The sequence below is a fragment of the Ambystoma mexicanum genome, chromosome 6q (assembly GCF_040938575.1).
Source record: "Ambystoma mexicanum isolate Mex_15411 chromosome 6q, UKY_AmexF1_1, whole genome shotgun sequence".
Classification (NCBI taxonomy): Eukaryota; Metazoa; Chordata; class Amphibia; order Caudata; family Ambystomatidae; genus Ambystoma; species Ambystoma mexicanum.
Window position 1 is genome coordinate 347,776,016 of NC_090937.1, and position 17,640 is coordinate 347,793,655.

Consider the following 17,640-nt stretch of genomic DNA (forward strand, 5'->3'; position numbering starts at 1 on the left):
GATAGAACCAGGGCTCTCGAGGTTCTGAGCCTCTGGGGCAAGTGAGACAAGGTAGGATACCTCTGAGGAGGTGCAGTTGATAGCTGGACTAGAGATATCTAAGATGTGAGAAGAGAAGGAAAGAGTGGAGTCGAAGAAAACCAAGAATTTTTGCCTCCTCAGTAGGTGAGGGCACAGGGCCAAGGGAGGCAGGGCCAGTGAGAAATTGGGAAAGCGGGAGCAGTTATGTTACTTTGCATTTATATAGCGCCTTATGTACCATTGGTATGATCTCAAGTCGCTGGGAGGTTGAACGCTCTCGGGAACCGAAGTTCAAGTCATTAGAGAGAGGAGAGGGTCATAAGGTGCGTGTTAGCACCGGATATGTGTGCAGCAGTTGTGGCATTTGTGTGATAGCTGGGAGGTCAAGAGTATGTGTTCGTTCTTGGAGGTAATTATCCAGACCGATTCTGACTGCGTTAGGCCGGAGGAGAATGCCTAGGCCGGAGGGTGTGTGACCAGCTGTGTTTAGTTAGGATGATGGGGAGTATGAGGCAAGTGATGGTATGAGAACAGCTATACCGAATGGTGTCATAGTATCGCTGTGTCCTAGTTGAGTGATGGTGTAAAGAAGAGAGTAAGCGTGGAGATGTGATATGGTGGTTTACCTTATGTGCTTGGGATCAAGCACACTCTAATAGTTCCATGCACTCCGACCGTTCCATGCGTTCCGACCGTTTCAAGGACTCCAAACCGTTCCATGCATACAACAATTTTATGCACAACAACCATTTTATGCACTCAAGCTATTCTATGCACTTCAATCGTTTTATTCACTCCAGATCGTTCCATATAGTATAGTCATTTTGTACTGTGTCATATCATGCTCCCTATCTGTTTTGTGCATTCCATCCGTTGCATGTACTCGCTCAGTTCTATGCACACTATCAGTTCGATCAGTTCTATGTATTCCTTCTGATTCGATCTATGCATGTTACCCCTTCATCACTCGGTCTGCTCATTTCATTCGTTCTACCGATGTCATCCGTTCTCCATGCATCATCAATCCACATACTTGACCCGTTCCATACACCCTGTTTCACTCGTTGCATCCACATATGACATCCGTTCATCCACATACGTTATGCGTTCGTCCACCTACTTCATCTATTCCACCCACTTCACCCGTTTCATCCACACACTTTATGTTCCATCCAACAATCTCTGTCTTACTGGCATTCAGGCATAGGTCGTTCGCAGCACACCAAACCTGAATTGAGGATAGACAGTCGGAGATGAGCGAGGAGGAAGAGGAGGCCGAGGGTAGCCTGAAAGAGAGCTGTGTGTCATCCGCATAACACTGAAAGTTAAAGGTAAAGGTAGAGATCCTGTGGGCCAAGGGGCCATGTAGATATTGAAGAATCAGGGGGAAAGGTTAGATCCCTGCGGGACACCACAAGTAGAGAGAGTGGTAGAGAAGAGAAAGGGCCCGACTTCCACCTGGGAGGGCTGGTCAGGGAGAAATCACAGAGACGGGTGATCAGGATGTTGTGGTTTACCGTATCGAAAGCAGAAGAGAGGTTGAAAAGAATGAGGACAGAGGAAGAGTTGGATTGAAGATTTGATAGCAGGACTTCACTGTGTTCAGAAGAGCAATTTTCCTGCCTTTAGATGCTCTAAAGCCAGACTGATGGTCATGGAGACAACCAACAGATTCAGTATGGAGGCTAAGTTGAGTGATAGCCAGCTTCTCCAGGAGTTTCCCCGAGTAAAGGGGTGATGGAGATCGCGCAATAGTTTGTCGGAATTGATGGGTTGGTAGAGGGTTTTTTGAGCAGAGGGTGCACAGGAGAGTGCTTGCGAGGAAAGGGAAAAACTCTAGTGGCGAAAGAGAGATTACAGAGGTCCTTGATGGTATTGGAGGGGCAGGGATCCACCTGTTTGGAAGAGGCTTTCATAGATCGGACTTGTCTAGAGACCTCATCAGGTGTGACAGGGGAGAGGGAGGAGAAAAGAGGGGGGAAGGAGCAGAAGAGAGAGAGGATAGGATGTCCTGTATTTTGACGGTGAAGTGTGCCGCCAGGGCTGAGCAAAGGGCATGCAACGGAGATGCAGGCTTGAATGCAGACTCGTTTCTTGGAGCAGATGCAGAGTCTATAATGCCTTTGAAGAAGCCGGCAGGCCAGTTTGTCACAGGGTGCATTTGAAGATCCCCATTTCTGTTCCTCTGCTCTGCACTTGCGTTTAAGGGCAGCCAGATCAGAGTCGTACCAAGAGTTGCACTTTTTAGCAGGCATCAGTCAGACCCTCATGACAGGGGCAAGAATGGGAGATGGAACAGTGAAAGTTAGAGAGGGCTGTATCAGGGTGGGGATCAGCAGCAGGTGTAGAAGGGGGAGAGTAAGTGGAGGCAAAGGTGGCTGCGGACACTCTTTTCATGGTTCAGATGACTTTGAAGACAGGAGGTGGTGTAGGGTGTGCCATTGCTAAAGGAGAAGAGAATGATAAGTCCAGGAGAGTGAGGTAGTGCGAGGAATGTCTGGAGTTGAGAGCATCCAAGTTGTGACCAGCAGTGTGTGTTGGACTAGAGGGCAGAATGGAAAGAGAGTCACATAGGTTGCAGAAAGGTCCTGAAGAGTCAGGAGAGTCAAGATGGATGTTAAGATCCCCCAGGAGGGGGGGGAGAAAGAAAGAAAGAAAGAAAGAAAGAAAGAAAGAAAGAAAGAAAGAAAGAAAGAAAGAAAGAAAGAAAGAAAGAAAGAAAGAAAGAAAGAAAGAAAGAAAGAAAGAAAGAAAGAAAGAAAGAGACAGAGACAGACCGCCTGAAGACCAGGCAGTCAAAGCAGGCTGCTGCATGGGTCTCAGATATCTTTTGTTCCTTCTTGGAACGAGAGAGGAGACAACATTGGTGCTGTTCTTCAAAGATGGATGTTAACAGAACCAGGTCAGAAACCAAGCTAGTCACCTTTAAAGGGCCCTGCACATTATAGTACTTCTTAACCCTCATAAATCCAACAAAGACTTGGAACTCTGAGCTAAAGGGAGGATTGGTAATAGCTTTAATTGGAGATTCCTTATCCCCTAAGAGAGGGGGAGCCACCCCCAGTGAGAGCCCGCTTGCCCGGTGTCCCTTAGGGAGTGTTAAATGTACTGGGTTTACCCCCATAGTCCCAAAGGGGTGGCTCCACTTTGGGGAGATTAAACGAATTCCCTGGATTCGTCACGCTTCTCTAGTCTAACTTTCCGTAAATTTAGTGCTGTAGAGGACAGCGAGCTTCAGCAAGGTGAAGATTCTTGTTTATGAACACTACCCAAGGATTTTCTTGGTTTTGTTCTCAGGTGCCATCCGACTTAATTTGGATTCATCATAAATATTATACAGAGGACCAGAAAAAAGAAGGTTTAATGGAACAGAAACGCGTGAAGAAGTGACATAGAAACAGAAGCACATCCAAGTCTTAGAAGCAACATGAGCATGCAGCAAAAAATGCAACAAGATGAAATTGAAAAGGAGGAGTACATGATGTAATTAGAACCAGACGACTCAAAACGAAACCACCCAATAAGAAGAAAATAAGCTAATGAGAGGAGGGTATGCAGAAGGCTAAAAAGCGCAAAAAACAAAGGAGAGGGGAGATAGGTGAACAAGTAGCCCACCAGAGGTTTGTATGGATGATGTATACAGCGGGGTTGGTGGGCAAAGGGAGAACAAATTAATGGATGCATATAGCAGATGGAGGAGCAGAGGCATAAAGGAAGTGATCAAGAAGGGCGGATGGCAAAGGAGGATCATGGCATTAAACAGAAGCTGATAAGGGATTCAACAAAGGACAGAGGACTACCTCCAATGTTTATTAAAATACAATTTGTATAGAGCACATCCATGCATAAAGTCATAAACTTTATACATACATACACACAAGCCCAAATTGAAAATGACAAGAACACAGCAGCAAATAAAAGTTCCCTTTTTCCCCCTTTAACCTTGCCAGAAAGATAGATCGTATTAGTGGAGATACAACAACTACTTACAGGGAACCATTTACACAAGCACTAGGCCAAATTACATCAATTACATATCCACATTTCTATTGGCACAAAATATGAAAGTTTTGAATCAAGTTGTACGTAAAAGTGCAAGTCAAGAGGGATTTCTTTATCCATTTTTAGAGCACACACTGAAATAATGGCACCACAGATTTTTAAAGCATAAACACTTTGATGGGAAATAATGAACACTTACCTCATGTTTCCACAATTTGTCCAACAATGCAAAAGTAGTGAATTCCCGCGGAGAACATAAATACTTGCATTCAGGGTGAATGCTGCCAGGAGAACTCTTGATCTGTTCCAGGTCCCTGCCAATCAGTCCCAGGACCAGGGGATCAATGAGAAACACAGGGACGTTATGGCTCGATACTAAACCGATAAATTTCCTAACTGCACGCTGTTCAGGAATGAGGAAAAGAACAATGATCAATGATTTGTTTTCTTAACGTAAAGATCATCAACTCTACAGCAACACATTTCCATTATACCACAAGGAGAAGAACGTAGCTCATCTCCGGCAGGAATGTGCGATACAAATGTACGCCTGACCTACAATACCGGTAGTCACCTACTAAAGCAACCGTTTGTTTTAACACTTGTGCATGAACATCTACGCATTAAACAGATACCTAATTCTAGTATTACAGGCTGCTACACTATATGCAAATGATCAACGTTCCGATGCAGACTGTTAATGTTTCAAGATATATAATTGTTGGTGAGGACAGATGCGCTCAAATCCCTCCCCCAGTCATTTGTAAAGAAGTTTCAGTTTGAAGCAGTGTTTTCTAATAGAGCTCTCTCTTTTGATCACTGTGCCACACTGCCTCAGCGGGCTTCAACAAAATAGGTATAGGTACTACGGGTGGTACAACGTCCTTTCATCGCAGGATTTTTTGCCGCAAATATTTTTTTTTTTTAAAAAGATCACATTTTTTAGGGGGGTTAGTAAATTATATATATGGGGTGTGGGTGTTTGGGAATAAATACAAACTAATGAAAATGGGGGGATTGGGGGAGAGGCCCCCCAAATTAATTTTTAAAAAAATTGATGGGTTTTTTCATAAATAAATCGCAGTCAAAAACCCAGCGGAAAAACATCCCACGCGGAAAAGACATGGAACTACAGATACAAGTATTGGATGCATCAAGATCCATACAGTGCCGCAAACCATCAACAGACATCACTGTGGAATCATATTCAAGTCCTGCATTAGCAGGAAATACCAAAGCATTATATCACATGCTGTTATTAGCGGCAAATAAAAAGTAATGTACCAGTTCTAGATGTACTAGGGTACAGTGCCACAGACCAATACAAAATGAAGTGACTGGAATCATGCCCAAACACATGAACAGTGCTCGGCTTTAAATGGTTCACAAGAATATGAAACTGTTGCCACCGTCTGGCAGAATTTGTCCCTCTCTTTTATGTAAGACCTTATAAAACTAACAACACTGTGATATGTATAATCACTCTGTTTTCAGAGGGTGAAATGAGAACATGAGTGAGAGAATGTGGTGAGAGTCAAGAGCGTGGGGGGAAGCGGGAGAAGTACATTTGGAGACGGCAGGCGTGGAGCATCCTAAGGCTGGTGGGGCCATTAAATAGAAGTGTATACAAATAAATATACTTTAAAGAAATACGTCTTGTTTTCAGCACTCTAACCTCATACAGCATAGTAGGAAACTACAACTTGGGACTTTAGCATTGCTCTCAAGATATTTTTGCTTTATGATAGGTTAAGAATTTATATTCCTACATTTAACGAGAATTTTAAGGTTGTAGAATGTGCACTGTGAATTGTTGTAGAACAGATACACATGTACTTCTCATCTACATAAATATGCTGTCACCTCCAAAAAACACCTTTGTGAACACTCCTGGTGCCTTTGTTATTTCAAAAAGTTGCACTTTGAACTGAATGTAAGGTGCATGTGATGTGCTGAAATACCAAACTAAGCATCTTTCTGGTCGAATGTTATCAGATAGTGTAACTGCTATAATAAGGGAAGTACTTTCTGGAGTGTATCACCTGTGGTACGTCAGACTCAGAAAGCAGACAAGAGGTCAAGATTTTATTTAAATTAAGAAGAATGCCTAATTTTCACCCATCTCTGAAGTGTATCTTGGCCCCGTCTAAATAAGAAATACAAGAAGACTAACTGGTGCTCATCAGTACGTTTCACAGACCTAACAGTCCTCTGTCCCAAAAGCCAAATCTAACTCTACCACTCTAACTCTACCACTGATAACTCACCATACCACTAATAAAAAGGACTAACTAAATGTTGACCAGAACAGGTCTCTAAAGGGTTTCTTTCTAAATAGCGGAAATGGTGGTTGGCTTCCAATTCCCAAGCAAATGTCTCTCAAGTTTCCAGGTCTTGTGCATGGCTAGATCATTCAGAGTTCCAATATGAATGTGTTTCAAGTCTTCCTCGTTTGCTTGTACGATTTCTTCAATCTGGAGTATGGTTTCTTTTAATCAACCCTGGGATCGTACCTCTCTGTCACCAACTTCCTGTCTTGGTTCTTTCACCCCTTTTTGGGGTTTTGTTTTTTCCACCCTCTTTTGAGGGCTGGACTTTTTTGCCCTGTTGAGGATTATTGTGTTCATTACCCCTTCATGGGGCCGTTTGGCTTTAACCCCCACCTAGGGGTCTCCTGGTTTCTCACTGTGCCGTGGGGCATTCTCTCTCTTACCCCTTCTTGGAGTCGTTTTGCTTTCACTCTGCATAGGGTTCTCTGGTATCTCATCCCTGCTAACAGAAACAGCTGCCTACCTTCTCTGTCGTGGGAGCGATCCTCAGAGGAGGCGTCTCTTCGGCTGTTACAGAATCATGGTTCGGCCTCTTCCAGTGTTCCCCACGTTGGTTTGTTATGTTGGTCTACTCTGAAGCCGTGGGCTCACTGGTTCGTCAGTGCCATGGACTGCAGGTACCGGTCAACTGCTTGTGGTCTGGGCAGTGCTCCACTATTTGCTCAGTCGAGCCAGACTGACGGCAGACCGGTTTGAAGAGAACATCGTTCCGCGGGCTCCTTCAGGCCTAACGCCTTCTGCGTCGAGCTGCTGTGTGACTCCATCCTCCAGGAGGATGTCTTCTTGCAACTCGCTCCACAGGAATTCCCCTTCCATATCCTTCTTCTCTGGTGTTGCTCCTGCAGCGTCTTTATGGCTCAAGTTGACATGAGATTGGATGATCCCTTGATTCTGTGTTTCTCATAACAAGGGTCTGATAAAAGGGTTAGAAACCACGCCAGCCATTTCTAAAGACACATAAGTACAATTATACTGGTCAATCCGTTTCCAGCCAACAAACTCATGGCACCTTTTACATGAGGGAGGATCATTTAAATCCCTTTCTGGGGATTCATTGTCCACTAACGGGGAGTACCACCAGTTGGATCCCCTTGCCCTATACCCTAGGGGGTGTTAAGCTTAGCTGGCTCGCCTCCCTAGTCCCAAAGGGGGTGGCTCACCCATGGGGAGAAGTGACAAATTCCCTGGATTCATCACAGACCTCACAAATCTGTCGACTGGTGAAATATTGGCCTTAATGTCCCATCTTTCTTTGAAATAAGGAAATATGTGGAAAATGTACAGTGTTCCTTTCCTCTATTCCTCTAGTACCTCCTCCGTGGCTCCTTTTAAAATGGGGCTTTGATCTTTGCTATAAGTAGAGGGAGAGGGCCTAGTCTAAATTGCATGTTTTCCTGTGGCACTCAATGCAGTAGCGTTGTCTTAAAGTATTCATCACCCAGTTGGCAGTGGTGATTCCCTCGCACCTTTGGGCATAAAATGCAATTGTACCACGCAAGGGAGTAGTGCGGGAGAGCATCATCAATTGGCAGTCATTGATTTGGGAATGGTGTTCACTTAGAGGTCCCTCCCAACCCACTTCCTCAACCTATATGCCTATTTCACCAGTACTGTCCTTGTGTGATGTGAGAAACATGAAGGTGTCTCACCAGCTAGTCCCCGGGGATCTGTCATCCAGGTGACTAGGACACGGCCATCGCTACTGGATGCAGTTCCTGGGGGTCGATCAGTGCAGGAGACAACCTGGATGGGAGTCCTCGGGGAGTGGTGCTGGGACACCGAAGGGTGAGACGCGGTATCCCCTTCCTTATGACACCTTTTACCCATCCTGCTCAGTACGATACTTAGAGACTCTATCCCCAACCCCCTTTTTCCAACACAAACACTTCCTCAAAGAGTGAACGACAATGGACTAATACACAAGCCTGTTACCTGACATGTTCCAACACTCAGCCAGAGTTAGGCGATTGCCGACAACTACACACACCTGACTACCCTTTCCTTTCCCTTCCCTATAGGGATAAAAGGCGGAGCACAAGAGCACACACCGACCAAGGCTGAACGGACGAGGAAGCAGCCATTCTAGAACAGTAGTTCAAACAGAGGAGAAAGGCGGCGAGACCGGAATAGACGTCACGGAGGGACTTGCCCTTGTCTTTTCAACCCAGACCCACAAAGCCTCCGATGAAAGAAACATAGAACTGGGAGGTGTGATGGATGTCAGCGGTACAAGGCACCCTGATGCACCGATAGCCAGGGCGGGGAGACAAGGTTGCCATCAGGTACCGTCCTTGACTCCAGCGGCAAAGGAACCACCAACGAGTTCAACACAGCCGGTGAGTCGGAAGAACCCGATAGTCGACCAGACTGTGTTAGGCTCAAGGTTGCAGGGGGAACGTTAAGAAGATAAATAGACGAGAGGTCTTTTATGAACAAACTTGGTACCAGAGATAGAGTGGTCCGGCGCCATGTTGGCGCTCAGTCGAAGGTCTCTGGCTGGTACCCCTCTCCTGAACAAAGAGACTGTGTTGAACATTGTCAGTAAAGAAACTGCAAGTACCAAGAGGCCACAGGGAAGGCTGGTATAAGGTCTTAACGTGTTAAGGTGGTCATACAAAGGTCGAGCCAAATCTCTTGTACAATCGAAAGTCCTTGACACATGGCAGATGTTTTGCTATTGTAAAACAGGAGTTTGGGCCCGCCTGAGGGGAACGCTGTGCAAAATGTGATGGTATGAAGTCTGCGCTTGCCCCCGCGAGACGAGATCACCCTTCGGAAGTCTCTGTTTGAATCGGAAAGTGCTCTGGTTTGTCTGAGCCTGACTGAGGGAGGCTGACCACAGAGAAGGATCGGAGCCCGGCTGAGGGGGATCCAAGGGTGAAGGGTAATCACCCGACCTAAAGGTTAACAGAAGGAACTTTTGTTTTGTTGTTTTGCATATCAGGCCCTCGAAAGCAAGACACTTTGCATGAAAAGAGACTTGGACACAGAAGGCCCTGGCATAGAGAAAAGGAACTGTAAGCTTGTGCTGGAGAACCCCAGGAATGTGCTGCGCTTGAGAGCCCAGCACTGTCCAGTGATAAAAACGTGGAGTAGGGTGACCCCGGTCATTAACATCCTGACCTATCATTTGGTGAACGTTTCTTTCTTTTCTTGCGAACATTATCCCAACTCTCCTGTAGCGTAGCAGTAAGGATTGGCCTTAGTGTAGGTCCTTTTCTGTTCCAATCCTGTGCATACTGTACATACTCTATGACGCTAAGCTAATTGACCAACGCATCTACACTATGTACACGCCCAAGGTACTAAACTGAGCTAGCCCACCGCATCCAAACCTGCACCTATTACATATTCCCCCTACTCGGCGACTATGCCTTGTGATCCTACCCCAGATCCTCTCTAATTTTAGCCATTCTGATTCAACTCACCGTGCTTTGAGATTGGTGCACTGTTTAGGACTTACTGCACCCGTGCAGCATTGCTAGAACTACTATATAGTATTATCCAATATTTGAATACCACTACACTTTCACGTCAGAACACGCCACTGTGCTTTGGCATCACACAGATTATATATAATACAAACTATCTCACACCTTCATTCATTCTCAAGTTATTATCCTTAACGTGGTCACTTACCATAAACCCTAGTACCCTACCATCTGAACCATTATATACCACAACACACACCTTCCCAATGCTCTCTTACATTACACACCCTGGGTACACAAGGCCTTCCAACCTACATGGACAATTGCACACTTCTGCCATGCCTTTTATCATGTAGAACCACCATAGCTCAGCTCAGCAGAGGCCTCCTCACCGCCCATTGCCAACCCCTACCTTAATTCACCAGCCCTTTGGCTCAAACACTTAGCTACCAAACCCACTCCCAACCAACCATGCTCACTACTTATACGCAACCTTAGATTAGGCTCCAGATTCTTAAATGCCTCTCACCGCCACACTGGCACTACCTAGCATTCTAACCCTTCAGTACATCCTGCTAGAGCTCTCACCACTCCATTACCCACCACACCTATGAACACCAAACTCAATGCTAGTATCCCATCCCCACAGAAGAGTGCAATCAAGGGGGCAATGATTAATGCCAGGTCCCTTACTGCCCACGCACTGGACATAGCCGACCTGATCACAACACATGACCTTGACTTCATCGCCATTACAGAAACCTGGCTCCATGCCGCCTCAGGACCAATTCTAACTCTAGCCATCCCCATAGGATATACCATTATCAGAAATGGTCGCAACACCAGCCAAACTAAAGGAGGTGGCACTGCCTTCATTCACAAAAACTTGATTAGCCTCTGTATATCCCCCATTCAACAGACTCCCTCAGCCGAGCTACTTTCTGTGAAACTAGCCATATCACCTAACCAAACCATCACACTTCACCTTGTTTATAGGCCTCCCGGTCCTATATCTACATTTGCAGAAGATATATCCTACAGCCTTGCTGACAACACTAAACCTAAATCGCAAATTATATTAGGAGACTTCAACCTTGGTTTCCAAGATCCTGATGAAGCCACAGCACTTGATATTGCTAATACACTAACTTAGGTTTTACACAACATATCTGTGAACCAACACACATTAAGGGCAGAACCCTTGATTGGCTTGCAGACAAAAACTGCAAAATCAATATTGAGTCTAACCAACCCTGTGCGTGGACTGACCACCACCTAATTACCTTTAGCATGCCAGCAGAAAACGCTATCTCAAGTTCTCACACTACGCCGGACATCGCACTCGCAATGTGCACAAGAAATAAGATAAATATAACATGTGAAAAATTGCTCCCACTTCTCCTCCCTACTCTCAACAAATACTCTTCCTCTTGCATTGATCCTACTATCCTGGTAGACGCATTCAATCAGACCATGCTAAAAGCTGTTGAATTTATTGCACCCATTAAATCTAGGAAACCTAAACCACGCGCTCACCTCAACTCCTGGTTCACAGCGCAGTTGAGGGTTCTTTGTAAAGAAAACCGCAACCTAGAAGCCCACTGGAAAAGCAATCCCTCTGAATTGAACAAAGCTATTCTCCCCTTAGCCACCCTGAACTACAAAGAGGCTATCATCCAGGCCAAAAAAGACACCTATAACAAGCACATCTCACAAGCCAAATCTAACACCAAAGTGTTGTTTAAGATCTTAAAAGAATTGGAATCCCCGGTCACCCCACCAGATACGTGTACTAAAGACAGTACCTGGTGTTTCAATATTCAGAAGGCGCTCCATTGTAAAATAGCTACACTTTAAGCCAAATTCAACAACAAAACAAAATCTCCCTCCAGATTGACTCGCAAGACAAGTCCCAGCATGAGATGTCTAACCCTAGCACTCACACTCATAAACCATTCAGTTTTTCAACCCTCTCTATCACGCAAGTTGAAAATATTATCAACAATCTCAAACCCTCCAACTGCCAGGGTGATCTATGTCCAGCCCCTATTATCAAGGAGGCTTCACATAAATTAGCCCCATTCAACACTGCATTTATAAATTCCTTGTTTAGCACAGGTATTGTCCCAGACAATCTGAAGGATGAGTGGGTCATCCCACTTCTTAAAAAACCTACATTAGATGCTATCATACCGACTAATTACAGGCCTATCACCACTGTGCCATTCCTATTAAAAATCTTGGATCGGGCAGCCTACCTGCAAATCCAAGAATACCTGGAAAACAACAAACTTTTGGGCCTTAGACAATCTGGCTTCCGTCCCTGTCACGGTACGGAAACAGCTCTTATTGACCTCAAAACCCAGATTGAAGACCTAAAAGACAAAGGCAAGCTGGCTCTTCTACTCTTTCTTGATCTATTAGCAGCTTTCAACCTGGTAAACCATCAAATCCTCTGTCGTCACCTCAAATTAGCTGCACAATTCTCAGACAAAGCCACGGGTTGGATCAGTTAATTCCTGAATAATAGATCCATGAGGGTCTTCTCCCCCACCACAGCTGCCAATCCATCACCAGTCCCCTGTCGGGCACCACAAGGGTCGTGTGTTTCATCTACACTCTACAATGTGTTTACGAAACCACTGTTCGATATCTTGGATTATCTGGGTGTCACCTACACTAATTATGCGGATGACACCAGATACTTCTCCCCATCACCGGCAATCATACAGCTGACACTCTAGCCGTAAACACAATCTACCTAGTCATCCAAGCCTGGATGGCTCAATATGAACTCTGTCTCGATGACGAAAAAACAGAGCTTCTCATCCTGGGCTCCCATCAGAGACTTAACAAATTAGACCCCCCCCCTTCAAATCATTAGTCATTGATGGCAACATCATTGAAGTCTTGAACGACACCAAAACATTTGGTATATATCTTGATTCCACATTATCCCTCTCTAGACAAACTAACACAGTTTCCTCGGCCGCAGCCTACACCTGCAAGCTCATCACTGCCGGCTGACCCTTTCTCACACCAGTCAACTGCACTACACTTGCCAGGACCCTGGTTATGTCCAAAATCGATTACTGCAACGCCCTCTACCTAGGCACAAACCAATGCAATCTCAACAAATTACAGATTATCCAAAATAATGCTATCAGAGCTGCGTTAAACATCCCCAGGAACCATCACATCTCTGACACCAGGCGGAGCCTTCATTGGCTTCCTGTATCACAGAGTATCACTCAAAACACTCGCCCAGACGCATACATGCCTCGCCAACCAACCGCCTACCTACCAGGTCTGCAGATTTGCTCACCATTGGTCCAACAGACCCCTCAGGTCTGCCCAAGCCAATTGCTTCTCCATACCTCGTTTCAAGCTACAAAGATCAGGTGGGATTAGCTTCCCAGTCCTCGCTGCGAAACTCTGGAACTCACTCCCTAACCTTCTCAGAGCTGAACCTTCATTCCTTGCCTTCAAACGCAAGGCCAAAGCATGGCTGTTTGCCCAAGACCGTGCTCAGCATTAGCATGCCTTTAGCTACCACCTGTGCTTTCTGCTTTACTGTATAAAGCTGCTTGTGTATATATCCTGTAAACATTTTGCCTACATCTTTACCTGCACAAACTTGTGCTTGGTCTCGCCTATCACACTTCTATGATTGTAAATGATGCTTCTTTTTCCTTACTGTATTTTACCTAGTATTTTATGCTCTGTCAATCTGCCATTTAACCTGTACATTATGTCTGCATGTGTCAAGCTGCTATATAACCTTAGTAACGCGCCCGGATGCCCTTGGGCCTGGTGTGCTATATAAATAAATAAAATACAAAAAACACATTTTTATTTGACTAGACTCCACTAGGACCTTATTATTATTTGATGGTCGTAGCTTGCTCTCATCTGAAAGTTAGGTTTAGCTTAGGCGTTTATCTCACCCATTTTATAGTTTAATAAACACCCTTGAACTGTGATCACTTGTGTCTGTCTTACTTTGATACCATGCCTTCCTTACAGCGATCAGCTGTGGGAATTGCAGTCATGATGGTGCTAGGGCCATTAAGAGATGTTGATAAATCAGGGTTCGGAATTGCTGGGAGCGATTTCTCTCCTGTTTCTGTCCTAGGAGAGCCTGGTTAGCTTAAAACTAACAGTTACCAGGAGCTACATTTGGCTACTATGCCAACTGGTACCTTACACACATCTACATGTGATAATAACTTTGAGAGTTTGAGAATGTAAATAAAGAAGAATTATAACACATCTAGGACACATTTAAACACAACAGATCAAACAAAAAGGGCAAAAAGTTAAAGTGTGCGGAGCAGTGTGTCTTGTGAGGAGTGAGGACAGGACTCTGCTGGTCACACTCTGATTTTCTTTCCTGTCCGCCTTCGCTTACCAGTGATTCTACGTGCTACGTGCTACAAAAGCACCGCGCAGGCGCGGTGTGCGGAGCAGTGTTTCTTGTGAGGAGTGAGGACAGGACTCTGCTGGTCACACTCTGATTTTCTTTCCTGTCCGCCTTCGCTTACCAGTGATTCTACGTGCTACGTGCTACAAAAACACCGCGCAGGCACGGAGCGCGGCGCGGTGTGCGGAGCAGTGTGTCTTGTGTCTGGTGTCGGGAGTTGGGTTGGATTGGAGGTAAGATACGACCCGGTCCACCTCCCTCAACCCCGCTGCCACTCGCCCATCATAGATGGCTCCACTATCACCCACGGAGGACGACATCAGCCGACGTCTACGCAGTAGCAAAACAGGCCAAGATCTACATCCAGACTATCAAGACCTTACAAAAGTGCCTGATAGGGCCCGGAAATGCGAGAAAGGGCTTTCAACAGCAGCTATCCCCGCCAGTAGGGAAAGAGCCCAGCACAAAATTGCCTCGGGCGCGCTCCCCTCTCCCGCTCCCTCGCCGGAACTCACATGTGGATCGCGTCGGACGAAGAAAACTGGGCGGGCAGGGGCGCCGGAAGATGCCGTTTGATCCAACAACTCCTTACCATCGGTGGCTAGTACGAAAAGCCCATCTAGCCCGGTTGCAAGAAGGTCCTCTATGCCCGGTCCAATCACCGTCTCGACGAGTGATTCCTTGCCGGAGGCCGTCGGAGGACGGTCGTGGCTGGGATCTGATCGGCCGGGCTCGACGACTCCAAATCAGCCGCACAAAAGTCTTGACAAGAACAATCACCCCGATCATCTCGACCCTTCGGCGGGCTCGTACGCTTCACCGCGCCAGCCAAACAGCCCAGACCAGAAGACCGAGAGAAATCTAAAGGACCCGTTGGCCAGCGTACCAGCAACAGCCGAGACTGGCCAAACGGACACCCGTCCCATAGCTACTACAGTTCAGATCCAAGTACATCACACAGGCCTCTCAAGGGGGTCGCATCATTACAGGCCGAAACCTACCACCCGGAAAATTAGTCCGATTGACTCGTGGGACACGGAATCGGAGGACGAGGTCTTTGCGCCTAACACACAGCCGGATGTGTCGGAGGTGTCAGAGGTGTCAGAGGTGGATGCCGAACCAAAAGCGGCTAGCACCACGGACCGAGAGTCGGCCAAAGACCCCCCAAGTCAACACCGAGACCACAAGGTCAAAAGTGGCGCGTGAACCTCCAGTCCAGGATCGGGACTCAGTTACGAGAACTCGTACACCAAACCCGGCTGTAGGCACGCCTCCAGTTGTGATTGAAGCACAGCTGAGTGACATTGAGCAGCGGGGACAAGCCCCTAAGAAATCACTTCAGGTCCCAAAGACTCTGTTCAATAATGGGAGCTCAAATCAGAACCAAACAATGGGGAATACTAGGTCAAAGAAACAGAAAAAATTCACCGCTAAATCCCAAGGGGAGCACAAAGGCAGTTTGAGTTCGATGAACCTGAAAACTCTCAAGGAATATTTTCTGAAGCAGCATAAAAGAAAATTAGGCCAAGAACCTGAACTGTCAGATGCGGAAATCTTGGAGGCTATCCAGGATAACTCACCATCGAACAAAGCCAGAAAAACCGACTCAACTCTCCAAGGTCGAATACAGACGGCACCACCACGCGAAAAACTCGGCACTGCACCATCGCGGGGCTTAGATTCAATGAGACCAACACCATCAAAAGTCTTGCATCAAGAAATAAGCCAACAGGACTCGCCTGAAAAGGAAGCAGATCTTGCCAATAAGTTAGTCGAAGACCCCCCAAGTCCGTCAAAGACATCAAATGCAACTCTTCCAAACCTTTCGACCACCCCAAGCTTACCTAAGTTGACCCAAAAATTCTGCTTCAACCAGCAGACAGATAACTTCGCGTGAACCCGGCCACATATTCAAGGAAACCCGAATCAAGTGTTAGAAAATCTGCTGCAGGCAATACATCCCAATACATTAACTTCAGAAAGAAGGCTCTCGGAAAGATTCATAGTACTCCAGGGTTCCAAAGAATCAAATACCCTGCTTAAAAACAGATGCCCTACTATTGCATCAATCACGTCGGAAAGTGACTCTCCCTCGAAAAAGAAAAAAGACCTCACGTCGGAAAGTGACTCTCCCTCGAAAAAGAAAAAAGACCTATCGGTGATGTCGGCATTCTCAATCGCCTTAAATCCCTTTGGAAAGCTGTATGAATCGATACATGAGGCCTTGAAAGACAATACGTCAATGATCAGCGAACTAAAGGACAAGCTGATTTTTGTTGAAGGCTATCTAACAGCCACTGAAAGAAATTCAAACTACATATATGCAAAATTAAAGGAAAAAATTGACAATCTGACCACAGAACTGCAGAAGAGAGGTGGTCTTTCAAACAAAAGCATAGAACTCTTGACGAAAGCCACACCGACCACCCAGACTGAGAGGAACATAGAAGTAGCCCCTATCTTCGCAAAAATGCCCCCAAAGACCAAACTGCATTCGGTCACACCACTGCTACTGTCCCCGCCAAAGTTTTTACCCAGGGGGAAGGCGAAAGAAAAGAGAAAAAACTGCACTAAAGCGTCCGTGCTCCTATGTGTGGAGGAATCACTGACAGAAACTTCGCCTACACGGAGCTCTATCAGGGGAACGGAGATGTCACTAAACCAAGGGGAAGCTGCTAAAAATTCAACGTCTATAAACTTGGAGCAGACGGATATGGCAGACACACCTAGAATAAGTGTGGACTCAAACTCATCCTCAGACCTGCAAAACATATCACAGTATTCAAATGCTAGGGAACTAGATTCACCATCTCTGACGAAGCGAGGTGACCCACCGAAACAGTCTCAAGAAATCCACTCACAAGATCTTGACCGTACCCAGGAATAGGGGGGAAAATATAGCATCACAAGGTGTCTAACGACTACACTGACCAACGATTACGCTCAAACTCCCAGTCTACTGCACCAGAAGCTTTAAGAAATCTAAAGAATACAAATGAAAATTTTAAAAACGAGTCACGAAAAGATCAAGATCAAAAATACAACAGATCACATCACGCAGTTAGACCGCGACTTCATTCTAGGAAGGAGCCGAGACGTTTCCAGGAGGCTGTCGCAAATAAAGACAGAAAACTCGAAGGGGCACTACTCTTCAAGCTGGAACAAATTTCGGCCAAGGACAGCTACCTGGTTCTAAATCGCAGAACAGTCTTAAATAGACTGGGAAAAATAGACAAGCTCTGCCACCTAAGATCGGACGACTTAATATTGGTCGAACCTTACCATCGCGAACATAGAGCGAAAGCTTACCTCCACGTAAGAAGTAAAGTAGCGATGGAGCTCACAACGGAAGTCCAAAAAGACCTTCACAAACTGGGCCTCAAACTACATCTCCTCCAGAAGCTACCAAAGGACAATCCTGACAGAACGAGAG

General features: G+C 45.9%; 1 protein-coding gene across 3 annotated transcripts in view; it reads right to left on the reverse strand.

Annotated features, from left to right (window-relative positions):
- Nucleotides 1–17,640, reverse strand: part of FKTN (fukutin) — a 534,769-nt gene that overhangs the window by 373,002 nt on the left and 144,127 nt on the right. For all 3 annotated transcript variants that reach the window (XM_069630830.1, XM_069630831.1, XM_069630832.1), the window contains one exon: nucleotides 4,223–4,426. In XM_069630830.1, the coding sequence (XP_069486931.1) occupies nucleotides 4,223–4,426 (204 nt within the window). The remainder of the gene's footprint in view (nucleotides 1–4,222; nucleotides 4,427–17,640) is intronic.